We start from the raw sequence: 18952 nt of genomic DNA, 5'->3' as shown, positions 1-18952 counted from the left end.
TGAAATTATGACTTACATATGAATTAACTTTTACATTAACATATTCATGTTCCAATATCAAATTCAAAATTAGGAAGTGAGAAAAAAATATTTCCCATTGACAGCCTGACTATTCTAACATTGCTTCTCTTTGTCCCCCCTTCCCTTCTTCCTTGCTTTTCATCCCTCCTTTGTCTCTCTAGCTCTTGATCTGAAATAATTCCAGTTCACAGTCATTGTGGTCTTTCTCCCAACCTTTTACTCCCCATTAAAAATAGTAAAAAGATCAAGATAATCCAAATGTCATCATTCACCACAGTCAGATAAGAAAAAAAAAAAAAAAAAAAAAGAAGGGAATCTGGATGGTCTCCAGTCTTCTGAACTCCTGTTTCTCACTTGCTGGGCAATCAGAAAAGCAACATTTGCTTTGGTTTGTCCTTTTTTGTGTGTGTTTAGAAGTTGTTTCTATGAATATAAGGACCAGAAACACCCACTAAAAGAGAGAAAGCAGTTTCTGAAAGTGCTTTTGTGCCACACAACTTTATTAAGCAGACAATGTTCAGCTGGCAGGCCACCTGCCTGACACAGTTACTAGTATCTGGTCTCAGAGCTCTACAGGCTCTGGATCTACATAGCTGCAACTTCTCTGCATGAGAAAAGCTGTACCAGTTTCCCTTGAGAGGAAGTCTGTGCTCTATAAAAAATCCACCTGGGTACTGGCGTGCAGAATAACATGATTTAGCAAGGACAGCACAACCAAGAACTTGACTCAAGTAGCTGAGACTGTCTCAAGTGATCGCATGCACACTGAACACAAGCCCCGACTGGGAGGTGAAGGTCCTACCTGTAGGACCTAGTGTCAAGAGTTGCGTGCAGACCCTGGAGCTCCCTTAGGGTCTTCAAGAGACAGGAAAAGGAGGACAAGTGATAACCTGTCTGGTTTTGCACAAAAGCCTAGCAGTTACAGTACACAAAAAGAAGGGGAGCAGGCGGCTTCAATTCCCTCCTCAAGGCCAGAGCACCCATTTCTCTGCAGGGCTCCCTTACCTCTAGGCATACTCTGCAAAGGACATAAAAAGAGGTGGAACAGGACACTCCTTCCCTCTCTTTATGCTGGACCAGTATGCATTTAAGAATGCAAAAGTCCTGGGGTCACAAGGCAAATCCTATGATCAGCCTGATAGCTAGATGTTTCAGCAAGGGTGACAAACTTAGGCAATCATGGCAGCGGAGACTATAACCCATCTGTCTACTGTGCAGCTACTAGGTTAAATAAACCACACCAGAAACTGGAACCCAAGCTCCGCTGCCTCACACCAGTGTCCTGCGTATTCAGGCACGGAGCCAGCTCCCTCTTGCTCACTCTCTACCTGCCACTTGAGTCTTCCATCTTTGACTCCACAGTGGTACATCCTCAGAAGGTGTAAAGAGCATGGTCACGTTATGAATTCTTTTTGAAAGCCTGGAAATGCAGGTATTATAAAAACACAGTAGTCTTCCTGGAATGAACTTCCTAAGTATAGATGTAAAAAAACAGGTGCATGATGTCAGTGACCTGAATGAAAAGGAGCAAGACACACACCTAATTACAGGTTTCCAGTGCCCTTTTAGATTTCCCAGGACATCAGACACAAGACCTACAGGAGACCACTCTACTCTGAAGAGGCTACTGTAGATGAGTTGAGCATATCAAGGGACAACAGCACTAACCATCTTTGTAAATAGAATTGCAACCACACTAACTGCTGCCCACATGCATTTAGGTGCCTCTCAATCACCACAGATCTGAGAAAACTGAGGCATTTCCAGAGTGGGGCAGTTTGTACATGTGCAGACGCCTAGACTTGCACCTAAGCATGTAATTAATTTCTGTCACTTCGAGAATGCGTATTTTGGTTCACTATTACTGCTTCCACATCCCTGAATGCCACTTAAGTAAGTGGCACAAGGGAGATAGAGTTTACTGCAGATAAGACCACAATCTGCTCCAGAAGAATGTATTTTATTACAAGAGACATGATGGCACTACAGGCCCATACAGGAAGGCCAGATGGCTCACAAAGAGAACCTTTCTTCAACAATGACCAGGGACCAGCAGAAATAGCGATACAGTATAAAGTATACTGAGTTCTAGTTTTGAAAAAGCATCTCAAATTACAGTGAGGAAGTCACTGCAGACCAATTGTGGGAATTCTTGATCATGTATCTGCTAAAACATGATCAATAACAAACAAAAATATATGTGAGGCCTACTGCTGATTGAATTGATTTACCGACAGCACATAACTCTCTAATGCTCACAGAACGCAGTTTTTGGAAAATCCTGTTTTGCCTCCTTGCTGGCTCACTTTCACAAATGGATACATTCTACAAGATGTAATGAGGCAAAAGTTGGTATTACCTGAGTCTTGGATGCCAGGTCATAACACTTGACGTTTTAAATCTTGAAGCTTCAAAAGTCTCTAGTGATCTCACACTAACTGCTGAAACAAGTGGGTTTTTTCACCTATCCTCACCCCCAAGAGCTTTCTTTCCAAGCAGATTCTACTTGTAAAATGCACTGAAGCCATCAGCATGGGTTAATAATTGCTGTCAGCAGTGTTTTACTGTTCATGAGTGCCACCTCAAGCAGATGCTAGAAATACATAGTAAAAATAATAAAAATTGCAAATGTGCATTAGATGGAGACTGCTGTAAAAATATTATGCAAATAGGACAGATGGATAGTGAAAGATGCCTAATTCCAGAATCTGTAACATGAAGACAGCTATGTGACACAGTTTTTCTGTATCACTGTATGGGGCAAGCACATTCAGTTTACGCATAAATTTGTGCAAGATAGGACCTAGTACCTAAAAAGCCAAGAAAAGGGTCTCTAGCAGTGAATGGCTAATAACCAACAGTGATATTGATAGATCTAAAAAGAACAGCAAGAGCAAGTGGAAAAAAAAGAGAGTGCATGTGAAAGACCTACTGGCCCCAAAATAAAAAGACAAATATAATATTTTTAGTTCTATTTGGCATCAAGTAATACTTTCAATTAGTAAATCTGTTCTGCAGGTAAGTGCAACCTGCAAATAGAAAGGATTTTTGCGGATTCATAATATCCAACGTGTTTCTTTCAACTTTACATTTGCATGCTCTATTATTGTATAGACTTCTTCATTTTAAGCATGGGCCACATAAGATGACTTACAGAAAGATTCTACCTAAGAGTCAGGACCATATACAGATACTATTACTACATGATATAACATTTTTGGGTTGGGTTTTGGGGTGGCGGTTTTTTTTTTTTTTAAGTCTCTCTGCTGTTCTAAGCAGATTCTCACTGGCTCCCTAGAACGTGGATTTCCCATAGCACTAATACAGCAAAGTGTCCAAGGTACTACATGGATTTTTCCAACGACTTAGAAACAAGGCTACAATAATTTTACTATGACAAAGCAGCTTAACAGAACTTATACCTTCAGTGAGAAACACGTTACTTAAAACAGTGCATTTATACTTTCTAGAGTGATGATGGTAGAAAAGAAGGAGGAGCTTTGTCAGTATTATTTAGTAAGCTTCAAGTATATCAACGTCCTTTGTAAAGTTAAAATAATAGATTAAAAGAAATTGGCAACATGCATTTTTTGAAAGCGAAGGATAATTAGTACAGCATGGCCAAACTTACATGCTGCCTATCTTAGAAGGTAAGCCAGATGGTGGGGGAATAAACTCTCTGTCCCTAGCAGAAGTATCATTTGTGTCAGCAGCCATCCCACTTTCTTGGGTTTCTGCAACTGATGCAAGAGGGCCAGCCAAAGTAGAGTCTGCAGCACTAATGTCGGAGACTGAATCACTGCTGTCTGCATATAGCAATTCCATCTGAGTAGTGGTCCTCCGGCGGGCCTGGAGACAAATAAAAACCAACTTGTAACTTGAACATTTCATGGTACGTGTCAAGAGTGCTACATTTAAGCTTATCATTAGCTGGTAATTAGCATCCCCCTCAATCACTTTGCAACTACCTTTGGAAACTAAATCAAGGAGCTCACCTCTACTCTTTGGCAATGATTTCAGAGGAGGCAAGTCAAATTCAACAGCATGAAATACTGATTTGACAACTGGTTTCCAAGGATATCCTTTCAACCAACTACAAGTGCCTGTTAATACTACAGGAGTACAATATTACTCTCCTAAGGTTTATCCAAATGAAATGTTATAAAGCAAAGAGGAATAAAGCAAAGTGTAAATTTAAATAGCTACAATTATATTGGTGTGACTTCTTACACTGATGCTGCTTCTGATATACAGACTCTGCTTATTCCTTCGTTTATGTCACTTCAGAAATAGTTTAAGCCAACACAAATTAAGGTTTGCTCAGGATTTCAACAATTTGAAAACAACAGAAAACCTCACAAAGGAGCTAAGCTTTGTGCAACACAGTCATTCTTAAAAAACCAATCTACATGTTAGGTGTAACGATGATGTGAAATTAAGATCTATTCCTCAGGGAAAGAAAGGCCACTGGGGAAGACAAAGTCCAGTCTGAACAGAGCCATTACAAAAATTACATGTCTATTTTATGCCAACATTTACAGACCAAACTCACTCAGTTTACCCGCCCAAAGAGCTGCACACCAATGAATGCTACTAATAATGCAACAGCCAACCTAGATATATTCTTCCAAAGCCAACTGCAGTTAGAAGAGTGGAGGCTAAGCTTCTATTTACTTTGCAAACTTGGTTTATACTCCTGTGAGCGCAGAAGCAAAAATCACAATCAGTGCTTATATTTCCAGTTCCCACTGCCATTAATATTAAACTGCAGCCAGCCTAGATATATTCTTCCAATGCCAACCGTAATTAAGAGCCTGGAGGTCAAACTTCTATTTATTTTATAAACTTCCTTTACATTTCTATGACCACAGAAGCAAATCACAAACGATAAGCATGTTCACAGTTCCCACTGGCACTAACATTAAAATGCAGCCTAACTAATACTAAACTACAAATCTACTCCAGTTTGGAGTGCTAGTAACTAGAAGAATGTCTCTCTTTCTGAAAGTGTAAAAATTCAACCACAAAATATTGAAAAAGTATATTTTTATCATTGCTTCTCAGAGAGGAGTATCACACAAAAGCATATTACATACAAATCACATGAAGAGTACGTCAGTTCACCTTCTGCATATCTTCATTCATTAATGTCTCTAGAGCAGAGCAAGAGCATTCTCCAGAAGGTGCCATTAAAGTATGAATTATTATAGAATCATAGAATCATTTAAAAGACATGTAGATGAATTATCATCATCATTGTACAGCCTACCTTGCTTTTGGGTTTGACGTCACCACAAAGCTTCAAAAGATCTGAAGATAATGAACTAAAAGAAAAATTGCATCACGGTTAGAAAGAAAATAGTCATTTTGCACAATGTGTATTTTTATTTAATTTTTCTTTCTACTGAAATGGTGGGCAAAGTGTAACGAAACAACATCACCAGTATCTTCTAATGGATACATAATGCATTATAAAAAGAGGAAATGACAGTAATTTTCTAGAACCAGATCCAGTTACCTGTGAACAAAGATTGCTCACCTTCCTTCTGTCCCAGGACTATGCAATGGGGCATCCTCATCAGTACTATCTTCCAAATTTTCTAGAAAATTTCCAAAAGAATAATGTTAGTCTGTCCGTCTACAACAGGATGTGCAGGTTTTAAGTGCTATACAAAACAGCTCAGACATTGTTGAATGTAGATGAACAGCATACAAAAAGCAGGGATTTTCAAAATATCTTGACTATTCGCTAGCCAGTCCCCATTGAATTTTCCTCATATCTAAACTAAGTTTTTTTCATACAATCTAAATAACTCATACACCTAGGCATACTGTGCCAAATGTGGTCATCTACCTATTGCAGCAGAGCAGCAGGGATGACAGAAAACCAGAAATAAATTCTAGAGGGAAATCTGGAAGAAAGAAGATAAAGCAAAGGAAATTAACTGCAAGACATGGCAGAGACAGGATTTAAATCAATGGACAGTAAGGGTGTCTCTTCCTCCTCTTTTTTTTTGTAATCTTCTTGTGCTCATACAGAATCAATCTGGTTATAATGAAGAAAAAAAAAATGTTTTTATGTTTTTAACTAGCTAGAGACCTGAGGCTCAGCCTCAGCTTATATAGAATGGCACCATTTGGGCTGACAAGAAGCAAGCACTTTATTAGCATATAAGCATTTAGGTTTCAAAATAGGATGATGCCACCATTTAATACTATAGAACTGCTTCCTAAAGAGAGATTAATTGTATTGAAGTTAATTGTAAAATGAAACTGTTCGGTAGAAATGCTCCTGAAGTAAAATGGGTACACAAACCTGTCCACAAAAGACAAAACCAGCATGCATGTCACACTAACACTGTCAAACATCAGATTAACATGTCTGCATGCAAACGGTGCAAAACATTAAGCTGAGACAACCAGTCCAGGGCATATGTACAATCAATTCCAAACTGTTGGGAAACCAAATCCCCTAACTTGCATATTATTCTAATAATACATCTTAAGCATAGTTTAAGGACATAGGTAATACATTCCTGCAAGCAAAGTCCCTTATTTTTTAACATACTCATGAAATTTTAAGGATGAAATAACCTTCTAATGACATTCCATTATATCTCCTCTTTATTATTAGAGACGCTTTAAGTTTATTTACTTAATTTCTGCCATAAAGCAGATACCATTTGCAATGCATAGAACCAATATATTTGGTACCCATATTAAAATAGGTTTGTCCATGTATATATTTTAAGTGTAAGTTCATGCTTTGGAGAAAGGGAGGAAAGATATACAATTCTGAGAAGGAATGACGAAAAGAAAAGGAAAATGCTGCCTTCTTGTGTGCGCTACATCTAAAAATGTTTCCTGAAAAAGTCAAAACCGTTCATCAATCTAGCACCAACACCAACAATGCACTTCCAAGGTACTCAACTGCTGTATTAGTTTTAACAATGTAACCTTAATTATCAGAAATACAACAATATTCTAAAGAAAGCAAGGTCACAGAAATAGCACTCTGAACTTTTTTTGTTCCATCTTGGATTTTAGCCCACATTAAACCTTTTATATACACCTTTTTTTTGCCTTCTGCAGAAGAGGGGATCTAGAGTACTGCTCCTTCTAGCAAGGCACAAAAGTAGCATCAATAAAATAAAGGCATTTTTTTTAAATATAAGATTCATATTAGGGTGATGTTACTTCATCCCCTTCTCGTTAAGAACCTGTGATCAGCTTTTACAGGTAACAAAGCAGAACGTTCGGGATAGCCACAAAAGATGGGATTTTATTTGTAAGCTCACACTCATGTGACCTGACACATGTTGATATTTTTCTTCAGTTTGTCTGCAATTCAGCACAGGAAGACTGCAGGAAGCCCTCAGGTAGAAACCAGCACACAGAACCAACAAAAAGAAATGAGAAGAGGCAGAAGAGCAAGATTCTGCAAGAAGAGATGAAAGGAGCAATAAAGTTAGTAAAGGCAGTACTGCTTGCGAGGAGCAGCTAAAATAACTGCCAATAAACCAATGCTTATAGAACAGTGGAGAGCTTTTCTGATGACTTGTCTTCATCCTCATGCAGAGGCAACTGGAGAGTACCAGTACGATGGAGCATACCAGCACAGTTCATCCAGAGAAAATGACATTTGACCAGTCCTCTCAAGATCTGCACATAGATGGCTGTGAGTCACATCCATGAACATCCAGATGTCACAGGTGGGAAGGAAAAGCAGCTCCTACAATTCTTCAGAAAGGACTCACTCCAGCAACACTTCAGGACTCAACTTCGTGGTCACATTAACTCTTCACAAGAGCAGATGGGATAGCGAATAGCAGCTGGTTCATCCATGCAAGGCAGGTGTGCATTCAAAACCCATTCTGAGGGTCAAAACCTGAGCCTGTGATGTACTTTTCTGCAGACTGAACCCTTTTCTTAAGTTTATGCTTGAATGTAGGTGCACAACTACATTGGGAAATGCCCAAACTTCTTCAAGCCAAGTGTATTCAAATGGCTAAGAACTTTTGAAGATATCAGAGCTGAAAGTAGGCATGAACAGAATGGTTCACAAGCACCCTGGAAGTGCAGCCCCTCTGCTTGGGATGGGATGGCCTGGGTGCTGCCACCTACACTTCCACCTCTGGGAGTCACATCAGGTTACCAGGGAGCCCCTGCACCAACAGAGTCCCTGCTGACCAGCTGGCAGTCCCAGCCTCGAATCCTCACTGAAACAGTGTCTGAACTCCCTGCAGCTCAAAAGGTTTAGCTAATAGTGATCTACAAACCAGACTATCCACAGTTTGGATTTCAGCATGGACTAAGGTTAGTACAGCATATTCAGAGAAGATACACCCACAGTGAAGTTTCCTTCCTATAAAGCGTTAGCATAGCCCTGAGTGGCTTAGATGTTTTAAAAGCCTCAGTTCATGCTCGCAAAGTGTTAAAAAGCTTCTTTAATGAGATACACTCTACAAAAACTTTCACAATAGAACTACTGTTCAAATTCATTTAACAAGTGTCTTTTCACTGCTCCAGATGTTGTTAATAACTAAAAGCCTGTCCAGAGCTAAAGAAAATGCAATACTAACTTCTTGACCGGAGAAGCGTTGCTCTCACTCCAACAGAAGTAAATACACACACATGCACACACATTAAGGGTCTATTTTAGATACACTATGATATTAATAACCACTGAAGTTCCTGAATAAATACTGGTCGTATGCAGCAAGATGCCCTGACACAGATCTTCAGGTGTCACCTGTTGAGAAGCTGGCAAAAGTTCTCACCAGTTTACACCAGATGATGATCTACGCACTTTCAGGCAGTCTTGTGCTTTTGAAATGTTTTCAGATGCCTATACAAACTAGCACAGGACAGCATAGTGGGATTAGAAGTAATACAACAACACAAAAGGAATTGTTACTGACACCATGAATATTTTTTTCAAGTTTCAAACATAGCCAATTTTGTGGCTAGGATCAAGGGAGGGGAAAAAAGTATAATTTATTTGGGAATCATTTAAAAGCAACAACAACAAAAGGCTAATTCCTCAAAATCAGTGAAGTCAGTAACTAAGCCCCGTTGCAAAAGTGAGATATAATCTGCATTCTGTAAAATAGTTACATTACAAAATAAGCTATCTGCAACAGGTTAAGAATGACCTGCATGTTAAGAATTACTTTTTTTTTTCAGACCTAAAAAGACGAGCAGAATTTGTCACAACTACACCACTAGTATATCACAAAATAGCTTTATGTAGTCTGACCATACTATAGGTTCATAAGGAGTAAGTCATGAATTTGAAATACAGCTGTGCTTACTGCGTTCACTTCTTATCTGACAAATCTAACTAACATGAGGACTATGAGTGGCTTCAGAAAGGAAGAAATGCTCTGTAAGCTCATGATAATGAGTACATTTACAGAATAGTTCATGCAAACTTCACAAACTCACAAATTCTAAGATACACCAGTTAGTGAACATGAATGAATTAGTAACTCATGCAGCTGTACAGTACACAGAAAGCTAAACATACTTACCCAACTGTATGCTATCTAGGTCTGTGTAAATAACAGCAACAAGGAAACAAAAGCAACACTCCAATCAAAACATATCCATTTATAAAAAGAAATAAAACAAAAGTACCCAAATGTATTCTAAATTTTTCTTAACGTCATCTCATGAGAAGTAGAATAGATGCCGTAACAGACATACAATGCCATTTTCAAAACCACTAACATATGATGATTGAACAGGATTGCATATTTAGGATTTCACATTCAGAAGTTAAACTCATATCAAATTGTAGAGTGCACAGTCTTTTGTAAAAATAACAAGCAGATTAATTGAATTTAAAAAGTCTCAATAAAAAAAAAAACTTCTTTATTTCCTACGTTTCATTGCCAAGGGGATATACTTAAAAATGACATACATGCACATCAACTGTGAAATAGAGTTTAAGATGTTAAAATACAGCATCTATTCAGAAAAGAAATAGCCTAGAATGCCCAGTACAGCATGCATGAAAGGCAAACATGACATGCAGCTGACTATTGAGAATACAAGATGACAAAATTACCTTGCAAAGCATGACCCAGCAAAGCATCAAGTTCAGGATTTAACTCAGCTTTTTCTTTTAGCATATGAAACAGCAGTTGGTTTTGAGTAGCACTAGTAATTTCTGTCTGCTTAAGGCGTCCCTCAAGAACTTTAATCTGAGCTTCTTTCTGAGCTGCTTGGAGACCCTAAGAGAGAGAAAGAAAGAAAAAGATGACAATGCCTTATCACAACTCTTTAGTTACAAAATGAGAATTGCCAAAACATTTTAAAAACTACAAACACAAACAATGTGTACATTGTAACCTTCCTCTCACATCCTAAAACGAGGTGTCAACTAAATGTCTTTTTTTTTAATTTTATTTTGTTTTAAAGGGACTCATTAAGCATTTATTTAACTTGCGTTCCCCAGACTCTGCCTTGCAAATATGCATCTAGTGGCTAAGTTGGATACGACTCCCAGGTACAATTCATAGATTCTTTGCATTTAAGAGTAACAAGCATCTGAAAAATCAACACCTCCATTTTTCACAAATAAGTACTTTTTTAATTATTACCTATGATACTCTGTAACAAACAACAGCAAAAAAAAAATAATCCCCCCCCCAAACCCCGAACAGTAATCTTTCCTACAGAATCACTCAATGAACTTTCGGCTTCTGCTGAAAGATCTCCTGGCCTAACTTAAGAGAGAATCCATTCTAAGGGAACTTCCTTAGACCCATGGATTAGTGGGAATTTTTTAGTTGTAAAAAGTGTAGCCAAGGAAATTTACAGAGAATGGCTTCCAAATAGAAGAAATTGTATGGAAAAATGAACGTACAACACACCTTCTCAAAGACTTGTAGGATAACAGAGGACTGAGTGCTAACATTTGAGAAAGAAGTGAAGTACTATGGACTTACACATTAAATTCTGATTTTATCATGAACTAAAACAACATATCAATAGATGCATTTTGCATGTGGAAACAAACAACAGAAGAGACAGCAGACATGACCAATTCTGGAAGAAAAATGTACCTTCAGTTTTTCTACATGATAATTACTTATGGGAAAGAGGAGAAATGCCTTCACATAGTGGAGCTTTTTAACATAATAAGGAGAAATTGTTAAACAGAGTAAGTCAGAGGCACTTCTTTCATGTTAACTCTGCTGCAAGGAATCAGGTATCCATTCAACCCACCCAAGGGCTGAAAAAAGTCAAAAGACAAAAATTTGCAGAAGCCAATATGATTGTGGGAATTTTGTTTTCCTTTTATTTTTTTTTTAAACAAACAAACTTTTTTTATTACCTGCACAGTGATGAATCAAGAATGCAAAAAAGAACAGAGAATTGGTCAGTGGAACTGACCCAAAGCCCATTTCAATAGCCTTGAAATCTTTCATTTGATTCAATGACACTGAGTATGGTCTCCAAACAGAACGAAAAGCAGCAGCAAGAGCATATGATACATGTGTGCACAGGGTATATAAACTGCCAGATACTCATTCTGAAAATATCACTCCCCAAGGCTTTCAGAAAAAGCACATATTGCTCTACTCAAAAGTAGAAGGCTGACTAAAGTATGCCATGCATCAATATATTTTAATGGCTCATATTTTTAAGGAAGTGGCTGAGCCAGTCTTTAAAAAAAGATCCTGAGCATTCTTTAGGAGCTTGTTGAAAAACATAGGAGATTATTTATTTGATTATGAAAAGCTAGTGCTCTTATAAGAACAACATGAGGTAATTAGTGAAGTAGGCTCTACTGGGGCTTGAAAAACAGGCAATAGATTGAAGGGGACAATGGATCATAAGGGCCTTCACACTGAGAACCAGCATGACTTTTCACAGATATGAATTCACATCAGTTAGTCTTTATGTCAGCACAGCTCTGCTCCTGATACATGGCATAGTCCTGGCACACGCATATTTCACTTACTGCATTACCTTATTGATACCCATCGCGAGGAAGTGATCAAGCAAATATCGAGCTTCTGTCAAAGTGCAAGCATTTATCACTGCTGTTACATCCAGGGTCTCTCCTTCTTCCTATGTGTGCAACAACAAAAACAGTCAGGTGGTGAAAAATGCATTTTTTTCAATTTTTTTTTTTTTTTTTTTTTTAAATTCATTACAGTAATCATAGAAAATAGAAACAGTGAAGATGCTGCAGTATCACCCAGTTCATCCCCTTGGTACCTCTAAACCATGTCCGACAGATTTTTTTTCCAAACTATCCCCAAAACACCCCACACTACAGACTCTGCAGCCTTCCCAGTCTCTTCCACTGCTTCAGTTCCTTTCCTACTAGAAAGCTCTTCTCAACCTCCAACTCAGACCCCTTCTTTGTACAAGCTAAGCTATTCACAGTGGATGCAGAAATGAGTGCATTTCTTCACCCTCTGCAGCCTTCATGCATTTGAAGACTTCTCCCCCTAGTCTTTTCCTCATTTTTCTTCGATTATTCTCAGTCAGTATTAAGCACCCTGGGACCCTTAAGAATTAAAGCCTTCTGTGTTCACTACTTCTTTACCAGTGAAGTCCTGTAACCTTGCACCATGCTGTCCAAAATTTAAGAAACCCTGATGCGAGTAAAATAGTAAAAGCTGCTGGCGATGTAACATGTATTAAAGCACAGATTAGCTCAAGGTGGAAGAGGAAGAACCCAAGCACTGACATATAAAAATACTGGTAAGCATTACAGTTCAGATTTCATGCTACCATGTGCCAAGAGACCTAGGAGACTGTATGTGGTGGATTCTTCCTGCTAGACCATGTTAGGTATGATATGCATTATAAGAGTTTTCACATTTGGATTTCACTGCTTTCGGTAATATTCAAATTTCTACATCAATTGTAATAGACAATTTCCCTTTACTAAATTACTATGTGAAAAGTCAACCCTAAATGGACAATTTGGCCTGAAAAGGCTCTTTAGTTATAGAAAGCCACTGTTCCATAATTGAAAATACTAAAATGCAATATAAAGAATTTATATAAATTCTTACATACAAAAATACTTAAATATATTTTAAAGTGTACAAAAACAATACAAGTGAGTGGAAGTATGTCAACAGCTGCAGGAAGATAATACAAGCTGTTAGCCTTCAGTCCCAAGAATTATATTAATATAATGCCAGCAGAACAGAAAGCATAAGCTTTGACATTTAAATGCTTTGCAATCTTAACCTGCATTACGCTATTGACACTAAAACTCAGATCTGAAAGTTCAGTTGTATAAACACTCTTCATTTCAGACTTAACCCAAAGTATTCACAAATTTTCACTTCCTGGTTCAACAATTATACAGCCAAAATAAAATTAATTTCTAAATGAGAACATTTCCAAGGCTAACACAGTTGTGCTTTTCTTTTCTCCATTGTATCATTTTTGCATTAATATTTGACCTACCTTTGCTTCTTCCATTTGCATAATGTTTGCTTGGCAGTCAGAAATGCTGTCATTAATGTAGTCTATATTTGCAGTTAGTGATTCCATCTCTTCATTTATGTTTTGGACATTTCTATCTGCCTCACTGCCACCGCCATCCTTGATGAGCTTCTCCCTTTTCTTTGAAAGCTTTTCTCTTCTTTTTGTAAGTTCTTCACGTTGCTATTTTCCCCAAAGACATAATATTACATAAAAAGGAATTAGTAAACACTTAGGCCATTTAAGCGCCTTTTTTGTTTTATTTTCCTTTCCTTGTTATACTTTAACTAACATATCATGATTTCTATAGGAAGAAGTTATACAGGTGAACATATTAATACATTTGCATATCATTCCATTAATGTGCTTTTTATTTCTTACTAAGCGCAGCAATCCCATGGTCCAAATGCTTACTGGAGTTGTTTAGAGCGTCTTCATTGACTGCAATGGATTCCAATCACTTTGCCTATGCCACCATCACAGCAATTCATTTACCGCAAACATAAATGCACTGCTCTCTCTTTAATATGACTATACAGCCAACAGCATTTAGTGGATCACCCACCGTAAGTAACCTGTTCATATCTGCCTCCATATTGGAAATGGTCATCCTCTGCATAATGATATCAGTCACTCTGCGTTCAAGTAACTGCCACTTCATCCTGGCTGCCTTTGAGGAGTAAACTCTGCTTGTCACTGCTTTCCGCTGATATTTCTTTCTGTGATAAATTCAAGAGAAACACACAGCTAAGTCTAAAGTAGTCCAATTACACATTTGAATGTGGAAATGATCAGGCCAGAATATTTTTCATGGACAACTTAAAAAAGTTTCCTGCAGAATTTCTTGCAGTTTTTCATTGCACCAGACAGTTACCTTCACCCAGCCCTGAACTCTACTGCATTCTAATATATTGCATTTAAAAAACAGGTATCAAATACTGTGGCATCTTGTATGATGCACCATTGAAATTGAATGCCACCTAAGAGTTGTTCCCTACTTAACAAGGAGATCTGCTTCAAACCACAATGGAAGATCACCAATCAGCCTAATATATTTAATTGTGTTTTCCAACAAGTTTTTCTTTGTACTTAAGAACACTGCAGGCACTGGACCACCAAGGGCACTTCTCTTTAAAGAGATTAACTGGATTTTGAAATTTTGGGGTTTCTTAATGTGATTTGTCTTTGAATACCTTTTTACATTATTCCACACTGTCTTCAACCCACAAAACTCAAATTGCATTTGATAACAGTAAAACACCAATTTATGAGCATTACATGACAGCAGTTTGAAAAATAACAACTACTTTAATATGTATCATCACAAGATTATCTGCTAGAAAGTCCGTGCAATTTTCAGTTTTCCCTCTTAAGAGAGTCCTAAACAGTTTTAATCCTTACCCTGTTCCATTTGTTGCAGTTACAGATAATGCTTGAACCCTTGCGACAGGAATTCTCATCTTCTGCTGTGCTGCTGTTCTTGAACCATCATGCTCAACTGATGAGCTAGAACTTGGTTCCTGTATAGGATGTTCAGGCAGACTCAGCTTTCGACTTACTTTTCCTGCCACTTTATCAGACAGAGGCCTTACTTGCCGACGAAGGGCTGTGACCTGAAACAGAGTGCAAAGACACGATTACTTCTCCCCAAAACTGCATTCTAAGTTATAGCAATACAACGTCATTCTGTTTTCAAAGATGCATTACTGTTTTACCACAATACCTCTTCAGTTTTCCGACGTAAGATAACTTCTTGATTTCTTTTCTGAGCTTCCAGAAGCTTGAGCTGATGCTGTGGAAAAAATACAAGCAGCACATGGTATTTTTTCCATTATCTGCCACAAGGACTGTATTGTGTAAAGCAAACAAGCAAACAAACAAAAAACCAAAACGACAACCTTTACACACTAATACAAGTTTGCAAAACTGTTGTGGCATGAAGAGATCAAGTCACAATGGTTTCTTGCTCTTTCTAGGGCAGAATGAAAATAAGTGTTTCACTATATCAATTCTCTATCAAAAGGAATACTTGCATGCAAGTAAGCTGGTAGCAACAGTTTTGCAAAGATTAACTAATACTGAAATACATATTGAATAAGTCTTCTGTTTTCTGTTGCACGTATCACCTGAAGCTAGAAACTAAGTTATCATAGAAGCGAAACCAAATTATGTGCATTTTGACTGGTGAAAATACACAGGTACGTGCCGGTCTCAGTGAATGCATACACACATGGTGTGCCTGCACGCAGATGCACATCATAATGACAGATGCTTATTCCAAATTTAAGTTCTTTATCTGTCAAATCACCTCTCGTTTGCGTTGCTCCTTTTTAAGCTGTGCAATCTCTCTGTTTCTTCTAGACTCAGTCATTCTAGCTTTCTCCTGCTCTTCTTTCATTTGTTTCATCAAGCGAACCTGTAAAGAGGCCATCACTTAGAAAAAGCTGTTTACACTGGTGCTGTTCCCTGCCCCCACTCATATAGAGTTTCTTCTTCAAATTGCCATCTTCCAGTATATTACATGTTTTTAGCAATTTACCTCCTCCATCTAATGTCTTCTTCATTAAGTGCTGAATAACAGCTAATAAGCAGTGCAAGCTTCTCCATGTCTGGTACTGTAATTTCTGTTCATTAAACCTAAAGGCCACCCCTCTCCCCCAGGAACAGCCAAGTCATCATATCTTTTCTGTTTTCAGACTTCTGAGCAGCTGACAGCATGAACAGAGTTATCTGGTAGATAAACGCACAGGAGATTTCAACCCATTTTTCAGTAAACACTCATTGTACAACACTTCAATATACTGAAATATACCTTGGTTTTCTTCATCTCTGTCACCTCCTGCTGCAACTTCTTCAGTTGCTTCTCATATTGAGACTGATTTTTAAGCAATCGTGCATGTTCCTTTTGCGCTGTTTGAAGTCGCTGCAGTTCTTTATTCATGGCTTGGAGTTTCTTTTCATATTCTGACTTGATTTTTTTTGCCTTTTCTTCTGAATAGGTCTCTACAGAACCTAGAGCAAAAGGGAGTCTTTAATCTGCTTTTGTTCAGGATATTTTCACTTTGCCAGCCACAGCTAGATGACTGCTTCCTCTGCTTCTAGCATTATCTGCAATATCTTTGAAAAATTTGTCTCTACCTCCTGTCACCTGCACTGCTTCAAACTTTCCACCTGGTATGTCTTCTTGAACAAGAGATCAAATATTAACATTCTCCTTCTGACTTCTTTGCACCAGACAACAAATATCTGAGTACCTGAAGACACAGATACAGACATGCTTGTTCACACATATGTGCACAAGATCATAACAACTGTCCCAAGAGCCATCAAGTCTAGTATCCCTTTTCTGGCATTGATCAAGAGGGAAGGTCTTAGGAAGAATAAGGGAACAGCAAAAGCATATAAAGTATGTAACTATAAAGTATATATAGTATATTTTTAAAAAGAAAGAAGCAAACAAAACACTTCCCCCAGTACTCTCCTAAAGTTCAACTATTTGTGGCTTAGGACTTTCTGAGCCAGAGTTAGTTTTTCATCTCAGTATGATTACATATTCAAAAAAGTTTGGTCAGTAAAACATTTCTGCAAGGCTACTGATCCTAGTTCTTATTTTTATGCAAATCAAAAGAAAGTGGGGAAGGTTCAACCAAATCAAATACCTGTTAGTAGCAGTATCTTTTTAAAAAAATCTCTGTCCATTCTCATAGAAACTAGAATGAGTAAAGTATGATTCACTGGCATTATGGGGACAAACCTATTTCTGTTTTCTGCAATTTCTTATCACATTTGAAAAAGGAAGTGAGGGAAGTAGCAAACAATTAGATTTGAATATCTTGCACAACATCTAGATTTAAATGATTTTGTACTTCTTACCCAAGTTTTGAAGAACCTGATCTCTTTCAAGCTGAGTGTCTCGAATCTTATGTTGTAGCATCATTAGTTTCTCTTCATATTGTTTTTTCAGTGTTTGCAGCCTTCGCTGGCTGTTCTCTAGCTCATCTATCAGTTTCTGCTTAATGGCTATTTCGCAGGTGATATTTGCCAAGTCGGCTTGATAATTTTCTAAAATAAAAAGATTTGAGCAATTAAAAATTAAGATTTCTGTTGAAGTAACAGTGAGGATCACATAACTATAGATACCCCCCTACAATGTTAGGGTCATTTCCTGACATGTAAATTGTGCATAGGAGAAGTCTACACAAAACACAATGCAGCAAGTGAAACTATTATCTGCAATTATCTCCCCATCCTAGAACTGGGAAAGATATCTCTCATTGGATCACAGTTGCCCATATGTTATAATTCCTCACATTTAAATCTCAACATCAGCAATCTCTCCTTCCCCATACTAAAGTTGCACAGGCTGTGAGACTTCAGTCACATCTCAGGGCTGGAGAATAACTGTCATTTATAAACCCATCAGATTATAAAAGGATAATTTGACTGCTGGCAGACTCCAAGGGAGATCTTCCCTACTCTATCTCTTAGAAAAATACAGCCAAAATTCTGAGAAGAGAGGAGCCACCTCAATCATGGAAGTGGAATAGTCAAGGGAATGAGAAAAGTAAGAGGAAAAAGTAAAGAAAAAGGACTAATTCACATACTAAGTTTATAAAAGTTTAATTAATTTCTTTAGTCAATTAGATCCTTTTTTGGCTTAAGAGTATATGCTCCAGAACAAAGATGTCAGTTGAGGATTTTTCTTTTTTTTTTTTTTTTTCTCCTTCAGATTCTGCAACTCCTGCTAATGATTTGTGTGACTCTCAAACAAGAAGGAACCAACAGATTTGGTTTGCCTGTTTGGCCCAACTCACATGAGAGAATTGCTGGTGATGCTGTCGCTGTCTCTAGCAGTCCTAATTTCCATGCCACACATAAGCCATGCTTCTACATAAAGCCACAGCCTCTGAAAATGAGGAAGGCTGATAGACTTCCAGCCTTTGAAAATTCAATTCTACTTATTTCCTAATTAGCTGAATAGGAGCTATCACCTTGGTGATTAGTCCTGAGACATAAAAATAATCCAGTACTTAAAACCTTACACTTTGGATATTCTAAGGAAGAAATGTGTTATCAAACACCTCATGGCCTCTGGTCAATTTTAAAGCCAGTACAGGGACACTTGATCAGATGTATATTACATGTTTTAGCACCATAACCAAAAAAGAATTCACTGGACATACAATCCACAGAGAATTATGGACAGTGGGTTGACAGCACACTATCTTGCCTACCAAAATCCAAGGAATGACAGATAGTAATTGTAAAATTCTACAAAATATTGCACTGACATCACCTTTTTCATCAGAGTCAGAATCTGATTCATCTGAGCTTTCAACAACTTCCATGTCATCTTCATCCTCATCATCTTCCTCTTCTTCATCCTCATGATCACTTACTTCCTGAATTTCTTCCTACAAAATGTACAAAATAGAAAGATGTTGAAGCACACCCACACTTTTCCATA

The 18952-nt window shown here is 37.8% G+C and overlaps 1 protein-coding gene across 8 annotated transcripts in view; it reads right to left on the bottom strand.

Annotated features, from left to right (window-relative positions):
* Nucleotides 1–18952, bottom strand: part of KIF21A (kinesin family member 21A) — a 91902-nt gene that overhangs the window by 17898 nt on the left and 55052 nt on the right. For 5 of the 8 annotated variants that reach the window (XM_087765079.1, XM_087765075.1, XM_087765076.1 and 2 more), the window contains 14 exons: nt 18782–18899; nt 17359–17547; nt 16298–16497; nt 15794–15901; nt 15209–15277; nt 14887–15098; nt 14051–14204; nt 13468–13668; nt 12004–12105; nt 10094–10259; nt 9555–9575; nt 5561–5621; nt 5291–5345; nt 3653–3870 (listed from right to left, as the gene is read on the bottom strand). In XM_087765079.1, coding sequence (XP_087621205.1) covers nt 3653–3870; nt 5291–5345; nt 5561–5621; nt 9555–9575; nt 10094–10259; nt 12004–12105; nt 13468–13668; nt 14051–14204; nt 14887–15098; nt 15209–15277; nt 15794–15901; nt 16298–16497; nt 17359–17547; nt 18782–18899 — 1874 coding nt within the window. The remainder of the gene's footprint in view (nt 1–3652; nt 3871–5290; nt 5346–5560; nt 5622–9554; nt 9576–10093; nt 10260–12003; nt 12106–13467; nt 13669–14050; nt 14205–14886; nt 15099–15208; nt 15278–15793; nt 15902–16297; nt 16498–17358; nt 17548–18781; nt 18900–18952) is intronic. The other 3 variants (XM_087765077.1, XM_087765074.1, XM_087765080.1) reach the window with 1 other exon arrangement.

Source organism: Nipponia nippon, unplaced genomic scaffold, assembly GCF_047370975.1.
Source record: "Nipponia nippon isolate SJK-2023a ecotype South Korea unplaced genomic scaffold, ASM4737097v1 scaffold_3, whole genome shotgun sequence".
Classification (NCBI taxonomy): Eukaryota; Metazoa; Chordata; class Aves; order Pelecaniformes; family Threskiornithidae; genus Nipponia; species Nipponia nippon.
This window is presented reverse-complemented; position numbering and strand designations above follow the sequence as displayed.